General features: G+C 38.8%; 1 protein-coding gene across 1 annotated transcript; it reads right to left on the bottom strand.

Moving 5' to 3' along the window:
- Positions 1-39: 39 nt before the first annotated feature.
- On the bottom strand, positions 40-19098 carry LOC143484208 (uncharacterized). Its single transcript, XM_076982843.1, has 11 exons — positions 18634-19098; positions 15151-15295; positions 13879-13965; positions 13645-13746; positions 13209-13509; positions 12933-13088; positions 12520-12689; positions 6941-10502; positions 6428-6495; positions 6160-6221; positions 40-4071 (listed from the first exon to the last, which is right to left on the bottom strand). Exon 11 carries the CDS (start codon positions 3814-3816, stop codon positions 2887-2889), a length of 930 nt encoding a protein of 309 aa, XP_076838958.1. The 5' UTR covers positions 3817-4071; positions 6160-6221; positions 6428-6495; positions 6941-10502; positions 12520-12689; positions 12933-13088; positions 13209-13509; positions 13645-13746; positions 13879-13965; positions 15151-15295; positions 18634-19098; the 3' UTR covers positions 40-2886.
- Between the last annotated feature and the right edge of the window lie 2481 nt (positions 19099-21579).

Here is a 21579-nt window from a genome sequence, read left to right as displayed (position 1 = left end):
GTATCACGTAATTTGATAGGAATTTCAAAATAAAAGTAGTAAATGAGAAGCTTAAAATTTTATTTATTTTTTTTGCAAATTTACCGTTTCTACATAAATAACTACATGTACTAGTTATACCTTCAATCTTTGTATTTACGAAACATCCCATATGGCATTATAAGGATGTTTGCAAAGGATTTGAAAACTTCAATGCACATTAAACTTAATGTTTTGCAGATAAAATTCAGGTAGAAATACATGAAAACACAAACAAAAGATTTCCATTTAGAACTTTATTTTTGCAAAAGCCCCATAGCTTTGGGGGTGAGCCGCTTCCACCGCATTACCAAGACAATGGGCGTTAATCCCTTCACAGCAGGGGAGTGGGATACATGGACCTTACCAAGCCTCGTGAAATTTTTCGCTTCTGTAGGAGCTCCAATAAGGGCACTACATTTCATACAGCCTGAAGTGAAAGTGAGCGCCTCCCAGCTGTCGGACTGTGTGCATTCCGCCCAAGCCACTGGACACAGAATCACCGCGCACTTTCTCTCCACACACGGTGAGTGTCTAAGCAGTCCGGTGCTCTAACTTGCTTAGTAAACTAGCTTAGATTAGCTAGCATGCCTTTAATTAACTTGAGATTTGATTAGTATCACAATTTCTATAAAGTTATGTTGCCCTCAAAATAAGTGCACCATGTAGAAGTTTACTTTTGACATGCTAAGAATGCGTGTCGGTGTTTAACAGGTGAAAATGTTCTTTGCTAGCTTGCGTTAGAGCTGGCCGAATTATGTGCCTCTAATTATGTATACCTAAATAATACACAGGTCTAGACTAACATTACTCCAACTGTATGTCTATTATTGAATGATATAGAAATGACAATTCAGCTAGAGCTGATTGTTATGTGAATTGTGAAAACATGAGTTAAGATTTTTTTCATGATACGTGGCAGTATTTAATAAATATGTTAAAATATTATCAGAGTATAAAAGCACAATATTTTTTAACATTTCACACACTGTGCACTACCAAATCTAGTTGGAGTGGCCTAATTGTACTCTCTTTTTAAGCAAATGTGAAAGACATCTGTTTTATTACTAACAGTATCTGCAATATGCTCAGAAAAGTTATATGTTAACATTAAATGTTTTGACATCTTTTTTTTTCTTTTCACAGACCTTTCAGATCCCTCCTCACATCCATCTCACTATCCTTTATAGCAACCCAACGGCACTTTTAAGAGCCACTCGTCTGTCTGTCTGTCTGTATCCATCCATCCATCCATCCATCCATCATCTATCTGTCTGCCTGTCTTGCTGTTTATCATCTGTTGTCTCTCTGTATATCCATCCATTCATCCATCTATCTATCTGTCTGGTATGTGTACTAATTTTTATTTTACAATCATAGGCAAAGAAAAGAAGGTCGGCAAAACCCGTATCTGGTGGTGTTAGGTGGAGACAGAGGGATAATTCAGGACAAATTATTCCAAAATTTCCCCCAAAGACTCATAACTCGTGATTTCCTTATTTACTTCTGAAAGACTCTCTGGGATGTTCTTTTATATCCAATCATGTTACTGATCTGTTGCCACTTAACCAAATAGTGAGATGTTCCAGCAGGTGTTTTTTTAATAATAACACAACTTTACCGTTTATGTTGAAGTACACAGCAAGTATAGAACAGGGCCATGTCTATAAACCTGCGCAATGCACTTGTACGCATTTCAGTGCATAGTTTTGCGTACGACTTAATACGCATGGGGAATGAGACCGGGTTGGACATTTACATGTAAACATTTGACCTTGGTTTGAATATTTCAAACTATTTTTCATATATTTGGAGAATATTTTATGATTAATATTTGTTAACATTTTACTGAGGTCAGACCATTTGACATGTATTCTAATCTGCTTTATTTTGTCATTTTACAGAGAGTTACTAATCTTGAATTGTGGCAGTTGGGAGTCTTCAGAGGTCATTCTGTTTGACATCACATTCTGTTACATGATCTTCTGGCTCAAAATGTTCAAAATGGCTCCAAAAGGTGGTTACACCGGTAGACATACCAGACATTTGGCAGACATGATTCCCCATGTTAATGGAAATATTCAGAACTGCTATGTCTCTCTATTATTATTTGATATTAAAAAATAAGATGTTGTAGAAGAGGCTGTTTAGAATGTCATTAAATTTTTTTAGATTGTGTTATACATGTGTGTGAGTTTATGAATATAAATGTATTTAATGTAAAAAATTATACTGAACATGATCATGTTTGTTACAAATGCTTGAAGTTGTAATGTACATGTATAACAGAGTCCCAGATGATCCATTTACTGTTAATTGTACTGTGTCTTTCTTCAAATGTATTACGTAGTTTCCATGTTTTGAATCCACTGCATCTGCACTGGAAAAGATCCACCAGTGTAAAACCGAGCCATGTATGTAATTGTTTATGTAATTGTTTTCAGTATGTCTGCACGTGAGCCACAGTATAAGCACAATATGGCGGAGAGTCGAGGGCTTAGCATCTCTCGCCTGCCCTAGTCCCGCAGAGGCCTCCAAAATCGCATGCAAGTACATTTTCTTTGAGCACCCGTTTGAAAGCGACAAGAATTTTCCAAAACGGATGCATTCGCGACACCATACAAATATATTTATGAAAATAATTAATAGCTAATTGCAATAAAATTTCAATTAGTAGCCATCGCATATCAAGCCTATGAAAAACAATTAACACAATTTCATGCATCAGTACAGAAGAATCTCAAACTGCACCACAAACCGTGACTGATTTTACATCAGTCACTTTGTTCATAGCTAATGAGTGCATTTCTCTTAAACACTCCAATGAGTGCAGTTCCACCCACACTCTGAGCAGTGATACAGATTTTCTCATGTGTGAATGAGCTGGTGTCTTTGGAGACTACTCCGAGTACGAAAACTCTTCCCACACTGTGAACAGTGATATGACTTCTCTCCTGTGTGAATACGCTTGTGTGTTTTCAGATTACTCTGATTACTAAAACTCTTCCCACACTCCGAACAGTGATATGGCTTCTCTCCTGTGTGAATCCGCTGGTGTTGGCGGAGAATACATTGATCAAAAAAAGTCATTTCACACTCTGAACAGTGATATGGTTTCTCTCCTGTGTGAATACGCTTGTGTGTTTTCAGATTACTCCGAGTACGAAAACTCTTCCCACACTCCGAACAGTGATGGGGCTTCTCTCCTGTGTGAATCCGCTGGTGTTGGCAGTGATTACGTTGATCAGAAAAAGTCATTTCACACTGTGAGCAGTGATATGGCTTCTCTCCTGTGTGAACACGCTTGTGTGTTTTCAGATTACTCTGATTACTAAAACTTCTCCCACATTCTGAGCATTGATACGGCTTCTCTCCTGTGTGAATTCGCTGGTGTTTTTGGAGATGACTCCGTTGATTAAAAGTCTTACCACACTCTGAGCAGTAATACGGCTTCTCTCCTGTGTGAAGCTGCTGATGTATTTGGAGATCACTCCGTCTACTAAAACTTCTCCCACACTCTGAGCAGCAATATGGCTTCTCTCCTGTGTGAATTCGCTGGTGTATTTGGAGATCACTCTGTCTACTAAAACTCCTCCCACACTCTGTGCAGTGATATGGCTTCTCTCCTGTGTGAATTCGTTTGTGTCTTTGGAGATTACTTTGTCTAATAAAACTCCTCCCACACTCTGAGCATCCGTATTTCCTCTCTGCAGTGTGAGTGCTCTGGTGTCTGTGGAGACCCCTCTGCGTAATAAAACTTTTTCCACAATCTGAGCAGTGATGTCCCTCCTTTTCCATGTCTTTGTCCTGTTGTACTGGAGGTCTTTTAGTGTGGAGAGTATCAGGGGATTTTAGGAGTACTGAAGATTTTCTTGGATGAAGAAAATGATTAATTTTCTTAATGTTTCTTAATTTTCTTAATGTTTCATTTTTAATTTCTCCTGTTTACAACAGTCTGACAAACTCCTCAGGGTTTTATTTTTTTGTGGAGATAAAATAAAGTTTCCGAAATGTGGACACAGTAGAAGACTTAAAAATGGACATCACTCAGTTCTGAAGAATAAAAAGAGACATTACAAAACAGGGTGAGATATAAATATACAGAACTATTGGAAACAATACTTACAGTGAAGAAAATAAGTATTTAAACACCCAGAGACTTTGCAAGCTCTCCCATTTAGAAATCATGGAGGGGTTAGAAATTTTCATCTTGGGTACATTTCCAAAAAAAATCCGGAAATGACAATGTATGATTTTTTAATAACTTATTTGCGTGTTAATGCTGCACACTGAACACCTGCCAATCAGCAAAGATTCTGGCCCTCAAAGACCTGTTAATCCACCTCTACAAAGTCCACCTGCACTCCACTTATTATTCTAAATTAGAAGCACATATTTGAGGTTGTTAGCTGCATAAAGACATCTGTCCACCCCACACAATCAGTAAGACTCCAACTACTAACATGGCTAAGACCAAAGTTCTGTCCAAATGTAAATGTGCCAAATTTGTCAATTGAAATTTTTTCACCACAATCAAAATCTAATCGATTTGTCCTCTGCTTTTACCCATCTGTGTAGTTAGAACACACACAGACACTAGTGATTACTAGAGGGCTGTGGTGCACACATGCCCAAAGCAGTGGGCAGCCTTAGCCCGGGGAGCAGTTGGGATTAGGTGCCTTGCTCAAGGGCACCTCATTCATGGGCTCAGGCCTGGGAATCGAACCCACGACCCTCCGTTCACAAGACCAGTTCCCTACCACCAGACCATGACTGCCCCCAAAGACGCCAGAGACAAAATTGTAGACCTCCTCAAGGCTGGAAAGGGCTACAGGGTAATTGCCAAGCAGCTTGCTGAAAATAGATCAACTGTTGGAGCAATTTTTAGAAAATGGAAGAAGCCAAACATGACTGTATCACCCTCAGTCTGGTGTCCATGCAAGGTCTCACATCGTGGTGTAGCAATAATCCTAGGAAAGGTGAGGAATGATGAGTGCCATCCCAAAAACACCATCCCTACTGTGAAGCACGGGGGGGTGGTAGCATCATGCTTTGGGGGTGTTTTTCTGGACATGGGACAGGATGACTGCACTGTATTACGCAGAGGATGTATTGTGAGATTTTGGGGAACAACCTCCTTCCCTCAGTTAAGGCATTGAAGATGGGTAAAACCAGGCTTGTCTTACATATTCATTTAGTAAATTTTTCCAATTATGCTTATATAGGTGAACTGATGAACATTTCTCTGGGTTAAACACCCCACACTCACATCTTACGCTTGGTACCAGTGACGAATACCGAGTGAAATCAGGTGCGTCAGTGTGGAGCCAGGGTATATGCAGAAATACTGAAGTTCATTTCAATACATTTAAGACATTTTAAAATACTTTTTAAAAGGCCATCCTGAAATTTTTTTACGAGATACTGTATACAAACACTTGTTTCAGGCTAAAAGCCTAGTGTTATTCACAAGAGATGTTACACAGTCTAAAGGTTTTGATATCGTCTTCAGAAATAGATCATAGCCACCAGGGATTATAAATGTGTCCATCCCACAATGTGTTAAGTAGATGGCGCCAGGAGAACAGATTCACTAATACACTGGTGTTAGGAAAGAGTTTAAAAGCGAAAGTAAAGTTGCAACTGAGGCACAGACACTCACAGGGAATGAACAAAAAAGTGCTGTCATTCTTATACAGTGAATCATAAATGCCCTTACATACAGTATCACGTTGAACAGGATTGAATTATTAAAGATTTTTAAATGTAGCTAGATAGCTACTAGCTATTCATATGAAAACAAAGGCTTAAAAACCATTTAAGGCTTAAATACATGAGTAAGTGTCTTAAAATTAAAGCTTATTATCCTATAGTACTCATTATGATTTAACATTTCTCTAGATGCTTTACAGACGACGGCGACATGTCATTTTTAATACAATTTAAAACCGCAAAGAATCGCGATTAAGACTGTAATACTTTTTCCCCCAAAATCAATGCTTCAATTTTAAATACTTTTTAAGAACCCATGGGGGAAAACACTCACATGATATATGATGCTTTTTAGCTTAAATACTAACATTATTTTAAAGATTGAATCAGCAAAATAAAGTAAAAAAATGAAGTCAGTTTGGACTTTACCTTGTGCAGAGCACTTTTTCGTCCGGAGGAAGTTGAATATGATGCCAAGATCTTTTGTGTATCTACAAAAAAATGTAGATAAAAAAAACTTAATTGCATGAATAAAAAGGAAATACAAACAATATGTTATAAGGTTATAACAGATTAATTCGAATTAAATTTCACAAGAACTACTGTGCTGAGTATGAACTACTATTACAGTAGGACACAAAATTCAACTGATGACCCCTGACAAGAGTACCGAAATGGTATTCAAATGTGTTTGTACCAATATGAGCTGGATGAGAGCTGGACTGTGAACCTCACACTTATGAAGAAAGATCTGCACTCCTCAAACTGGAAGAACAGAAACAAGACCTGATGACCAGAGTCTTCATTTTAAAATACTACAGGAATTTATGGCTGCTAAACCTTTTACACTAGGAAACTACAAAACAAAACATTATTATACTGTAAATGTAAAAATTATTTTTGTAAAAATATACATCACTATAAAGAGAACATTGTTCCAAGAATTTGGACAAAAATGTGCGTTTTATCCAAATATATTTAGGGCAGAACATTGTAGAGGAGAATGAGATGGATATTTCTGCTTTGTTCCACCTTTAACAGGGAACACAGTTACACCCTTAAATACGGTGGCCGTAAAGTGCAAACCACAACGACATTAACTGAGCACAATTACAAAAACACAACATTAACAAAAACACAACATTAACTAAGCACAATTACGAATTACAAAAACACAATGACTAACAAAAACACAACGACATTAACAAACCGGAAAAGGTAGGTCCCGGTGGGAAAACCTGGGAAATCGTCAGAGGTGGAAAGAGTACTGAAAAATTGTAATTGAGTAAAAGTATCATTACTTTGCCTAAAATCTACTCAGAGTAAAAGTAAAATTACCCATCTCAAAATTTACTCGAGTAAAAGTACACAATTACTTCATTTAAAATGTAATTTGAGTAAAAGTTACTTAGTTACTTTCAGTTATTTAATGCATGGATGAATCATGAACCAAATTCAGCACAAGTTGTTTTAATCGATTTCAAAGCATATTTAAGTGCACATCCACACTTGCAAAAAGATCAGCTGGGCTCAGGAACATACTTCCTCACAGCACAAGGACAGTCATAACCTGTACCATAAAGTGCAAACAATTTTCAGTCCTATTGTACAACGGATAACACTATGATAAGAATAAAGAAATTTAAATTACAAATTATTCAAAAAACAAAATGCACACAAAATTAAGAGCCTACAAGATGCCACAAATCAAACTAAAATGCAACAGGATTCCACTACTCACAATAAAATGCCCACAGGATCCCACATCAAAAATTAAAAAATGCTCATAGGATCCCACAATTTAAAAGTAAGTGCTCACAGGATCCAACTATTCAAAATACAGTGCCCACCGGATCCCACTATTCACAATAAAATGCCCACAGTTTGACACAATTCAAAATAAAATATAAAATGACCACAGGATCCTACACATCTCAAAATAAAACAAAATGCGCACAGGATTCCACAATTTAAAATGCTCACAGGATCCAACTACTCAAAATACAGTGCCCACAGGATTCCACTTTTCACAATAAAATGTCCACAGGATCCCACAGAACCTGATAGATAGAAGATTTAAAGATTGTTCTATCTCATCCTTTTGGAAAAAAAGTGCACCAGATTACGACCTGATTATGAGACAATGGAAAGGGCGCGCGCAAGGCAAGGCCATGCAATTGGCCTTCAGTTCTGGGACTCAGAAGTTTAAATTTCTGCCCGCATTTAATTTTTCACCATAAATATTTTTTTACTCAGTAATATCAGAGCGTTCAAATGTAGTGAAGTAAAACTACTTGGGTCAAAATGTACTCAAGTAAAAGTAAAAATTACATATTTCAAAAACTACTCAGAAAATTACAAATTACTCATAAAAAGTACTCAATTACAGTAATGTGAGTAAATGTAATTAGTTACTTTCCACCCCTGGAAATCGTTGATTGGACGACGCCACTTTTGGCTTTTGAACCGGCTTTAGCGCGTTTATTGAAAACATGAATATTACTGGTGATCCACACATAGCCACCACTATCCACAAATATTTTGAATCAGGACATATATTTACAAAACGTACACCAACATTTTTAGACTACAGTAATCCCTCGCCACTCCGCGCTTCACCTTTTGCGGCTTCACTGCTTTATAAAAAATATTAATGGGAAATATATTTTGCGGATTTTCGCTCCAAATATTCACTCTAACAATAAAAGAATGTTAGAAACAATAACATATTACAGTAAATAGTGCATACAGTATTTACTCTCGATAACAAGAATCAGTATCACCTGCCTGAGATGCTACTCGCCTACATGGGATTGTAAACAACAAACAACTAGTTGCTGTTCAGTAAGTGTAAAGGTACAATACATGCACAGAATAACATGGAAATGGTTATCAAGGGAATGGGAAAGGTTTATGCAGCATAAAAGTGTGAACAAAGCCTTAAAATGGTGTATAAATACTTAAATACTGTAGTCTACCATTTCTACTTCGCGCGTTTAAGGTTATCGCGGGTGGTTGTGGAATGTAACCCCAGCGATAAACGAGGGATTACTTTTTTTGTTTAACATACAATATCAATATAAGCAGAAATGAACAAGAACAGAACCATTTCGATTTTAATGTATCCCCAGATCTCAGTTTTGGATGGACTTGTTGGCAAATATATTTTAATCATTGTACAAGTAAGATACAGTTAATTTATAAGCGGTCACTTCTGGTGTTCACTTATACAGATCCATTTAGCCAGCAAACAAATCTGACATATTAAACTATTTGTAGTACATGTAGAAAATATGCTTCACAATTCTATTATTAATTATATTCTGATTTTGCAGATATGGTTCACGAGACTGTGGATTTGCTGTTGAGGAGAGGGAACTGGATGTGTTCCCTGAAGCAAGGCAACCAACTGAATTGTGTGGTGATCAAAACATTGAGGAATACCTACAACAGGCTGTAGAACAAAATGGTCTACAGCAGCCACAAGACTGGGAATCAGCCACAGAACTGTATTTATTGTTGAAAGATACAGTCGGGTTTTAGACAGACTACCTTAATCCTAATTTTTGATCTTTTGTTTCCTGTTCCTTCTGCTAAAATTCAAAGTGATGCATTCAGGTTGATTAAAACATTTAAAACGAACCATGTATTCAGTCTAAACCCTGAAGACAGACTTGACACTTCACATTCTGAATAAAACTCCAACATGTCCAGCATTTCAACTTGCCTATACTGTAAATTATTTAGCTCTGAAAACCAAAATGTTTAGCAAAACAGTAAAGTAGCTTTTCGCTTCAATGTGTTATAAAAGTAGCTTACGGTGAAAGTATGCAAACAGCATCCAAACTAGACTGGACATGAATCAGTAACTGGCCTTTGAGATTTAATAACAGCCGAATCCTGGAGCATTTTGGATCCCAAAGTCCATCTTTGCCTTAAAAACACTGTATGATTCCAAAAATGGCAGCTTCAGTGTATTTGCAACTGGAAAATGTGAATCACTTAAAAACTCGAGGCATGGAGGTGGTATTATGCCTGCTGGAGGAAGTGCTGCCAGACCTGTAGCAAACATCAACAGATCTTCCAGAGATACAGCTGTCATTTTTTCTGAAAGAAGAAAGTAAACATTATTGTTGTTGGATTTTGCATTGAGAAAAATCTATTTCCTTATTTCTGCTTTCCTTTCATTATAACTAAAAAAAAAATTCTAAACACACAATCTGTCCATGCAAACCTTCAGAATCAAGGAGATAATCAAATCAAATCAAAGTTTATTTGTATAGCGCTTTTCACAACACATGTTGTCACAAAGCGCTTTACAGGATTTAAAAGGTTAACAATACTATGGGTCCAGAACCCTAATGAGCAAGCCAAAGGCGACAGTGGCGAGGAAAAACTCCCTATGATGGTGGGGATTAGGAAGAAACCTCGGGAGAACCAAGACTCAAAAGGGAACCCATCCTCCATTGGGCGGCCCGTTAACACACAAATTACACAAAATACAGACGAATACACAAGTCACACACAAATCACACAATCAGACTAAGTAAAGGTAAAAATGAAAGTTCTGGGTTTAATCTGCCCAAAAGCCCAGTGTTTTGCTCTCCTTTTGACGCCTATTGCTTCCTGCTGGGCTGAGATCTGGTCTGAACTTGGTCTCCAAGTCTGAAGCAGTCAGGGCCTTGGCGGAGAAGCACAAGACTGGGGACAGAACACTGGAATGCTGCTACAATGCAGGGAGGAAACCAAAACTTGCCAGTCCATCTTTGAATCTGTTAAGGATAAATGCACAAGTGTTATAAGTGATTTAAAGCATAGAAATGAACTAATTCATATCCGTTAATGTGTAAATGTCAATGAGAGTTTGAGTTTAATATATTTGAACAAATGTAAAATTAATAGTGTCATACACCAAGTAAAGCTCAGGTGTTTATGTGAGACCACTCGTACACAAAACCATTCACAGTGCTCAGAAATCTTTATAATTTATAATTATGATTTAAACATTTAAAAGAAATGTTCACACTGTGTCAAACAGCTTATTTTTTTAAGTAGTTACTCTCTTTTTAAAAGTAATCATGTGGCATGAATAATGATTCAAAAGAACTTTTAGAGTTCTGTTTAAAGACAAACCCTATTATACATTTCTTAGTAGGCTTGTCACGATACTAAGAATTACAACTTCGATACGATACTTAAAAAAATATTGAAATTCGATACCATTTTCGATACCAAAATCAGATACTGTGCTAATTTCCGTTTTAAAGCTTGTAATTTCAGGACGAAACATGAGAGAATGTGAAGATGTTAAGATTCGGTGTTTTGAAAATAAACAACCATTAAATAATGTGATAAAAAAGCGAATAATTTAGAGTATATGTATAAATATTTAACTTATCCCAACAAACATGCGACGTCAGAAAGACGTTAAAATCATGTCTGTATCACATCGGTCAGTCCAGACCCATTTTTGCATGTCTGGTGGACGTTCAAAACTGGTTCAAAAGCTGAACATCTGACTAGGACCTTTATTGGATGTCAGTGGACGTGCAAAAACTGCAACTGAACGGCAGTAATAGACGTTCAAAAGAAGTTTAAAAAAGACGTCGCAAAAACGTTCATTCTGGCTTTTCAGTGGACGTCTTTTGAACGTCTGACAAAGTGTCTTTGCTCGTGCTGGGAAATATTGAAATGGGCCTTGAAAGTGACATACAAGTGTTTGAATTCCACAAGGTGTATGAACCCTGCAAACATGACGTGCTGAACCACGGCACATGCGAGGTCGTGCACCTCTCGAATTTTGTAACTTCGCCCGCACCGCGCCTCAGCGCAATGAACAAAGTCATGTTTGCAGGGTTCATACACCTTTATAAGGTGGAATTCAAGTGCTTGTTCCAATATTTCCCAGCACATTAAACTTAATTAAGTTAAATATTTATACATATACTCAAAATGATTCGAAATATTGCACTTTTAATCACATTATTTAATGGTGGTTTATTTTCAAAACGCCCAATCTTAACGTCTTCACGTTCTCTCATGATTCGTCCTGGAATTATAATAACGTAATACAGGAGAACTGTTCAGTCAGACAGATATTTGTTGTGAAACGAAGTAGTTACAATTTCAACATTTTCAAGTACTTTAGCCTAATTTCCAGCACTTTTTAAACCTGAAACACATTGAAACACAAAGCAGCATTAAAATTCGTCAGGTAATTTCATTCCCCTGTTGTTGAGGGGTGTTTCTTTTATACTACCACATATAGTTTCGGACAACACTGCAAAGCGGAAAGTATAAACGCATCCACTGCTCGTGGAGGTTCGCGCGAGGTGGGCGGAATCGAGCGCTATGGTCACTCAACCAGGCTTTAGCGCCCTTCGTTGAAATGTTCCAAAAGCACCGCTTGCAAACTGGCTTGTTCATGTCCTTCGGTTTTCCATCTGTATCTGCTTCGAGTCCAACAGCACTGCGTTTGCTTTAGCTGCCATTTTAGCATTAGCAAACTGTCCTGTGCATTACGGCAGCTTGGGTGGGTCAAACGAAAACGCATTTTATGTAAAAAGAATCGATACTTAAGAGAAACGAGTATTGTACCATTTCAGAATGTTCAGTATCGATACGTATCGATATATCGATTTTTTTGACAACACTATTTCTTAGTGGATGATAAACATGGTGAAACAAATTTGGCAAGTATTGATATATTCATATTCTGTAAAGAGCTTAGAACCGCGGATTATTAAATAAATATTTTCAGCCATTAATGGCAGACAGGTCATTACTTACCGTTGAATGGCACCGTGGTTTTTGTCAATGATGTACCATCTGAGATAGTCCTCCACAAAAGCTTGCTTCTCACATGCCTTCACACTTCTGAGGCATCCAGCAGTTTGGAACATGGTACTGTTTTGCAAAATAACATTTTGCAGAGATTCCTCTGATTCTGCTTCCAGGACCTTATAGAACAAGCAGTTTATTGTAAGGAAAACTACCAAAATATCAATTTGACAACCTTTTAATGAAAACAAATATAGGATTAAAATTATTCCATTTGTGACTTCACATTTGCCGAGAGAGGTTGAAATATGCCCTTTCAAAAACAGAAATTATTCACTCAACTATAATCTTTATTTGAATGTCAAAATAATCTCCACTTGTCCTAAAGTAAATCTGTTCCCTGAGCCTAGGTCATTTCCTACCGGTTACAGAACTTTCCCTATCTCCTCATCTTTCACATCTTCTACAGTGGCACTGAAACTTGGATTCCCTATCATGTGGTTGACCAGGTTCTTTGAGAGAAAATGTGGTGCTGGTCCACCGTGTACAATGGATACGGCAATCATCTTCCCTGGCAGCTGTTATACAGAGCACAGAATTATTGTGGTTAATTACTACTTAAATCTGCCTATGATAAAAATGAGATGTTTCTGTTTTTAGTTTTTAAAACCCCTTCACTATACAAAAAAAATACTCACCTCTTAAATTGTACGGTTTTCTGGGGGTCCATCAAAGATGGGGCGATTTCTCAGATGGCTCGTGAGAAGTGTGAGGAATTCACGCCTTGGGCCACCTGTATCCAACCCTTCTTCAAAGCAGCCAGCATCATCATTAAACCTGATTAACACGTCTTTGTTGTCAGAGTACGTGCTGCGTTGAAATCCACGAACAGCTCCATCCCAAACATCTGACCGACATATATTGAACCTGCTGATCTTCTTGTGGTCAATTGCCAGTGCCAGATGCGCAATAATTGCATGTGCCTGCACATTTGTTTCTCTAGGAAAAAAAAAAACAATATTATGTTAAGCACAGTGTATGTACTTCTTTACTGACTGATCAAACTTTGCATAATGTAATTATGTGCAGGAACAGATGCTGGTTAATTGAATACAAAATGTCTTAATTACTAACACAGGTTCTTCTGTAGACAGGTCTTTCTCTTTGTCTTGAGTAAGATCTTCAACATCGTCTTCGCTGTCAATCACAATGGGTTCAAACAGGTTGGTGTAGTTTCTGCAGACAGAAAATGTGTATACAGTATAGATGAAAACAAAAATACATACATGCAGTTCCAGCTTTTCTAGAACCAAACATTTAATTTATGACAAGTCAAATATTAAAAGATTCACAGTAAATAATAATTACAGGAGATACAACACATCTGTAACAGGAACTCTGGACAGTGAGACATCCACGGGTACCTGGATCATTTCTGTTATCCAAATCTATAACCTGAAAACGCAAAAATGAAAATGATGTTTGACCAGTTTAGAACTATTGTTAGGTTATGTTCTCATAAGTGTCTTATTTATGGTTATTTTATTATTGTTGTTCTTGTCAGACAATAATGTCTCCACTTGTATGCAATATAGTCCCATCTTATTAAGCACTTTTATTTTGACACGTAAGGACACTACAGAAAATAAAGTTTTTTGTGTGTATTCATCTGTTAAAAAGGTGGACTGCTTTTCACTTGTCCTGCTGCTGCTGTGTAGTGAAAATTGAGAAATAAATACACTACAACTTGAAGAGTGTCCAAATGATCTTCATTAACATCTTTATTGGTTTATTGAGAAAGAAAATCTACTCCTAACCGAGATGGAAAGTGAAGAACACGTTCAAGAAAATGCAACAACTATTTTAATATCCTAACAGTTTAAAGGCCTGAGAGGAAAAGTTGTGGATTGTGGTGAGAGATGAATATCAGTTGAAAAAAGTTCACATTCGACATTTTCCGCTACTCACATCCAAAAATAGCTGTACTGTAATTCCGTAATATGTTATCTTTTCTAACATTCCTTTATTGTTAGCGTTAATATTTGAAGCGAAAAAGGAGCGAAAATCCGCGAAATATTTCCCCATTCATATATTTTGCAGCAAAAGGTGAAGCATGAAGTGGCGAGGGATAACTGTACGGAGACCTAGGTAGACTACACCTTTAATTCAGCATTTACCAGGCCCATTTAAATGACAACGGACACGGTGTGGACACCGCCACGGACGTAGTTTTGGGGGGGGACATGTCCCCCCCACTTTTTCAAAAGCCGGTTTTGGTCCCCCCCAGTTTTTACAGTTAAAACCAAATATTTAAGTAGCGACGAAGTCATGTCCCCCCCACTTTTTAACGGTTAAAAAAACAATATCCAAATAGCGACAAATCTAGCACTAGGATCATGCAGCTCCGAGCTCCCACCCCACCCCCCCCCCCCCCCCCGCTCAACAATTTTTGTTCACAGCGCTCAACAATTTTCATTCAACCCCCCCCCCCCCCCCCCCCCCCCCCGCTCAACAGTTCGCCACCCCAGGTTGTGTCCCCCCCACTTATGAAATCAAAACTACGTCCATGGACACCGCTATGGTTAGCACGTTACTACATCCATAAGACAAATAAACCATTCTTCATGTTTATGAACTTACTTGAAGGCTGTGGAGTGCTTCCGACACATATATCTTGAATCTTCTTGCCACAGCTGCTGCAAAAGTTGGGTGACGGCTCAACCAGCTCTTTCCCGCAGTTCGGTCAATACATGGCGATTTGACTATCTTGCCGCCTATGCAAACACTGAAAGAGCGAACGCCATAACTTTCGGTTCAAAAGCCAAAAGTGGCGTTGTCCAATCAACGATTTTACAGGTTTTCCCACTGGGACCTACATTTTCCGGGTTGTCGTTGTGTTTTTGGTAGGGGTGGGCATAGATTAATTTTTTAAATCTAGATTAATCTCACTGAAATCTTGAAATTAATCTAGATTAATCTATATTAAAATGGCTCATAGGCGTGCTACCCAAGTAATGACTAAAAGTCAGTCTTTGAGGTAGGGTTTCTTAATACAGAGGGTGCATTAGACCAGGGGCTCATCTCCTGTTTCCAAAATGCATCAATGACTGCTTGAGAAAGCTGTTCTACTTTCTAAACATGCTCAATAAAATGTAGGCTACTCATGTTCAATGGTTTATTCAGTTAAACATGAATTTGTAAGCCTACATACTGTACATTAAAAAGGGTTGATAACATGTTTATTCAGCTAAACATAATATTTGAAATGTAAGCCAACATTTAGTACATTTAACCTCACGGACGTAATTTGGGGGGGACTTTTTCAAAAGCCGGTTTTGGTCCTCTGCAGTTTTAATGGTTAAAAAGAAATATTTAAATAGCGACGAATTTAGCGCTAGGACCATACAGAAAACGACCGCTCCGAGCTCCGCTCCGGTAACACTTTACGTTCCTAAAAATGAATTTAGGAATTCATATTCTTTAAGAATAGATTAACGGCGATAATTTTTATATCGCCCGATAAGAGTATCAAATTAACGGACGCCGTTAACGCCGTTACCGGTGTTCTGAAAATCTGTGCTACCCCTCGAGCTGTCCTACCTTGGGCTACTGCGCATGCGCATGCTAAGATTACGTCACTGTCAGCGTAGCCCAGAATTTTGCGCTACCAGCTGTTTTTTGTCTTGGAATAACGGTGAGTTTTGCCCATTTATCGTATTTAATCATATTGCAATGTAAATCTTTTTGCATTTTATTGTGTTTTTTCGACAATTGTTAAATATTTTTGTGATTATCCTAGGAAAGACCTCGTAAATATTACTATTTGCTCGAGTGTTTCCAACAAGTGGAGGTTTCAAATGTCTGTTTTAGCCTCGCCGTACTCGATTTTATCCATCTGTTCATTCTAGTGTCCTACACTAATTGGTTTTAGTTGATTCACCTCAAAACGAGCACTTCTTAACGCTTAACATTCGTTCAGTTTGGCTATTTTATATTTCTGAAGCAATTTTCTTAAATACAAGTAAATAACCATGTAACGTTCATGACGTTTGCGCTGTCATTTCTCCATGTTAGAAGGTGATGCTGACGACAAGAACATAACAGAAATGGTACAACTACCGATGCAGTACAGAAATTTTAACAGACCAACGCTGAGAGACCAAGACTGCAGTGTTATTTTTGTAGTATTTTTAATGTTCACAGTTTTATTCTAGAATAATTTGCAATAACTGTATCATATTGTATAATTAAAATTTGTTTTGCTCCAGTGCATTGTTTCAATAATGACTTGTGATTTTATTAATGGTAGAAGCACGTTCGGATAAGGTAATATAGCCTATAAAATGATCATACCTACCTACAGTATTAATGCTGTATGTACACACGTTCTGATAAGGTAATGTAGCCTATAAAATGATCGTACCTACTGTTTTAATGCTGGATGCACGTTCTGATAAGGTAATGTGGCCTATAAAATGATCGTACCTACAGTATTAATGCTGTATACACGTTCTGATAAGGTAAATATAGCCTATAATATGATCGTACCTACAGTATTAATGCTGTACGCACGTTCTGATAAGGTAAATATAGCCTATAATATGATCGTACCTACAGTATTAATGCTGTACGCACGTTCTGATAAGGTAAATATAGCCTATAATATGATCGTACCTACAGTATTAATGCTGTACGCACGTTCTGATAAGGTAAATATAGCCTATAATATGATCGTACCTACAGTATTAATGCTGTACGCACGTTCTGATAAGGTAAATATAGCCTATAATATGATCGTACCTACAGTATTAATGCTGTACACACGTTCTGATAAGGTAATATAGCCTATAATATGATCATACCTACAATAATAATGACAGAAGCACGTTCAAATAAGGTAAGATAGCCTATTAAATGATCGTACGTACAGTATTAATGCTAGAAGCACGTTCGGATAAGGTAATATAGCCTATAATATGATCATACCTACAATATTAATGGCAGAAGCACGTTCATATAAGGTAATATAGCCTATTAAATGATCGTACGTACAGTATTAATGCTAGAAGCACGTTCGGATAAGGTAATATAGCCTATAAAATGATCGTACCTACAGTATTAATGGTAGAAGCATGTTTGGATAAGGTAATGTAGCCTATAAAATGATCGTACATACAGTATTAATGGTAGAAGCATGTTTGGATAAGGTAATATAGCCTATAACATGATCGCATCTACAGTATTAATGGCAGAAGCACGTTCATATAAGGTAATATAGCCTATTAAATGATCGTACATACAGTATCAATGGTAGAAGCACGTTCGGATAAGGTAATATAGCTTATAACATGATCGTACGTACAGCTACTGCTGTGGTACTACATTTTGACATGGTAGCAAGAATCGATAGATATGTCTATAATTTTGCGCTACGGGTGTGCGCCATGTGCGCTGAGAGTGACGTAATCTTAGCATGCGCATGCGCAGTAGCCCAAGGTAGGACAGCTCGAGGAGTAGCACGGATTTTCAGAACACCGGCCCACCACTAGTTTTTGTTAATGTCGTTGTTTTTGTTAATGTAGGGACTTGGATATCCACGTTTGACAATGATTGAGCCGCTGGCATTTTTCTCCGGTCGCGCTGTATAAGCGAAATCAGTGATCGCAAGCGCGCTGTAAAAAAAATCGCTGTTTTCATCAGTTTGTTGTGTTTTTGTAATTTGTAATTGCGCTTAATGTCGTTGTGGTTTGCACTTCACGGCCACCGTACTTAAACCACCACCAGATTTACATCAACAAACTGAGGCACTTTTTACGTTCAATATGTGACTAATCCGCTGAGGAAACCGAGTAGTAAATTACTGATTATCAGAGAATGATCGATAACCAGGAGAATTATTCACCGATACGCATATACAACGTACACTTCCTCCTCACACGTTCACGAACATCTAATGCAATTCTCTTACATGTAAACACAGCACAAAGCAGGCTAGGCTACATGTGCACATCTGCATTTTACTACAAGCAAGTAAAGGACGAACAATCTCAACATCGACATCTCTTACATCAAACACAACCACAACAATGTCCGCTCCAGTACTACAGTCAACGCTGAACTTACTTTGATCGTACGGACGCACACAAACCGGGTGTGAATGCTGCAGCATGGAGACCTCTTCCTCTGTCCAGTAGTGTTGTGTCGTTCACGAACGATTCGTTCAAATGAATGAATCATTTGAGTAAACAAACTGAATCGAATAACTTCCTCAGCTGATTCGTTCCTTTTTCAGTTCAGTAGTTGAGCTCAGCAGCGACCGTGCAGGCCGGCAGGGGAACTGCAGTGTGGTCTGTGAATCACCGAATCACCCGCGAATCTGGTGGCGGAGACTCTCACTGGGAGGGAACTGTGCTTGATCAGCGATTCGTTCACTGAACTGAGGGCTCCCGTTTACTCACGGATTCGTTCACTGAACTGTGGGCTCTCATTCACTGTGGTTGAAATTCTGTAACCCTTAAGTGGTAAGCACAATAAAAGTCAGTAAAATGAAATTATTAAGACCGGCACTTGCGTCCGTGTTAACCGTGTTAAGGTCATTTGTAGATGGTGCCTTAGACGTTGCAGAGGCGACAGCAGTACATTTAAAATAACATGTTATCTACAATTTAAACTGCTGTATGTTTTCGTAGTATGGCCCGGATTTTCTGGTACAAGTTGGTTTTTTTTTCTGATCTCCGCTGCATACCATCAGCCCGCATCAGCTGGCCCAGTCCGCGGCCCGGTCCAACTCGTTCATGTGTTTACAGGCTCAGTCCGCGGCCGCACGCTGAGCAGGTTTATCTGACTGGAGCGGGGGAGGTAATAACACCGTTAAACAGCAGCGTGACTATGGGCCGCAGTGCGCGGCAATGGCTCCTCCACGGGCCGAGTTAAACCACCGGCGGCCCACTAACCCATCGACTCACCGGGGAAATCCCCGGTAGCAATGTATGCCAGTCTGCCCCTACCGCCAAGCTTAAAACATGTCTACTGCAGCTACAAGATTTTTTCAAGAAGGCAAGCAAAGAGAGTGATGCTGCTGTCGAAGTTAGCTACGTGGTGAGTGAGATGATTGCTAAGGCTGGAAAGCCATTCAAAGATGGCTAGTTAATCAAAAAGTGCATGTTAAATGCTGTAAGTATAGTCTGTCCAGAAAAGAAGGGTCAGTTTAGTAACATCAGCCTTTCAGCCAACACAGTGGCAGAGCGCGTTTCTGACCTGTCAGGTAACATTTATGATCAACTGCATGAGAAAGCTAAACATTTCCATGCATACTCTCACTCTTGATGAGAGCACAGACGTCACTGACACTGCGCAGCTCGCAATTTATGTCCCTGGTGTTGACAGTTGTTTTGAAGTAATGGAGGAGTTGCTCATAGTGATTCCAATGCATGGCCAGACCACTGCTCAGGAGATATATCGGAAGCTGTGTGATGCCATTGTAGATGCTGCCTTGCTATGGAAGAGTTTTGCTGGAATAACAACCGACAGAGCACCATCAATGACAGGGTGGAAAAATGGACTCGTGGCACTTGTTCAAAAAAAACTGGAGAAGGAAGGTGTGGAAGAGGCTATTCCTCTGCGTTTCATTATCCATCAGCAGGCCCTTTGCAGCAAATGCCTGAAGTTTGAGAGTGTGATGTCTGATGTTGTGAAATGCATCAACCATATCAGAACCAGGGGCTTGAAGCACCGTCAGTTCCTTTTTGGGGGAAATAGACTCATCATATGAGGATGTGCTCTACTTCACAGAGATACGTTGGCTTAGCAGGGGAAACGTCTTGAAGAGGTTTTTTGAGTTGAGAGCAGAAGTGAAAGCCTTCATGGAGAAGGATGGGATGGCTGTTCCTGTACTTAGTGATCCCAAGATGATCATGAACTTAGCTTTCCTGGTTGACATCCCACAGGAGCTGAATGTACTGAACAAGAAGTTACAAGGCCTGGGGCAGCTTGTGAGTGCTGCCTATGACAACATCAGAGCATTCTCCACAAAACTTGGGTTATGGAAAGCCCAGCTTTCTCAGACAAACCTCTGCCATTTCCCAGCATGCAAGGTACTCATGGATTCGGGCACACCATTCAGTGGTGAGAAGTATGCTGATGCCATTGTAAAGCTGCAGGAAGAATTTGATCACAGGTTTGCAGACTTCAAAACATTTTTGCTGATCCCTATGCTCCTCCTGAGCTTCAAATGGAGCTAATTGACCTGCAGTGCAATTCTGAACTCAAAGCCAAGTTCAGGGAGGTGAGTGGAAAAGCAGAGAACCTGAAACTTGGACAATTTTTGAGAGAATTGCCTCCCACCTTCCCAGAATGTTCAAGCGGACCATGTGCCTTTTTGTAAGTACCTATTAGTGTTGTCAAAAAAATCGATATATCGATATGTATCGATACTGAACATTCTGAAACGGTACAATACTCGTTTCTCTTAAGTATCGATTCTTTTTACATAAAATGCGCTTTCGTTTGAGCCACCCAAGCTGCCGTAATGCACAGGACAGTTTGTAATGCTAAAATGGCAGCTACAGCAAACGCAGTGCTGTTGGATTCGAAGCAGATACAGATGGAAAACCGAAGGACACGAACAAACCAGTTTGCAAGTGGTGCTTTTGGAACGTTTCAACGAAGGGCGCTAAAGCCTGGTTGAGTGACCATAGCGCTTGACTCCGGCCACCTCGCGCGAACCTCTGCGAGCGGTGGAGGAGAAAGTTTAAACTTTCCGCTTTGCAGTGTTGTCCGAAACTATATGTGGTAGTATAAAAGAGACACCCCTCAACAAAAGGGGAATGAACATTTACCTGACGAATTTTAATGCTGCTTTGTGTTTCAGGTTTGAAGGTGCTGGAATGTAGGCTAGAGTACTTTAAAATGCTTGAAATTGTAACTACTTCGTTTCACAACAAATATCTGTCTGACTGAACAGTTCACTTGCATTACGGTAACAAATACGAGCCTTTTGTAATTCCAGGACGAAACACGAGAGAACGTGAAGACGTTAAGATTGGGCGTTTTGAAAATAAACAACCATTA

This window comes from Brachyhypopomus gauderio, chromosome 20 (genome assembly GCF_052324685.1).
Source record: "Brachyhypopomus gauderio isolate BG-103 chromosome 20, BGAUD_0.2, whole genome shotgun sequence".
In the NCBI taxonomy this organism is placed as follows: Eukaryota; Metazoa; Chordata; class Actinopteri; order Gymnotiformes; family Hypopomidae; genus Brachyhypopomus; species Brachyhypopomus gauderio.
The sequence above is the reverse complement of the archived record's forward strand: the minus strand, read 5'-3'. Positions and strand labels throughout refer to the sequence as shown.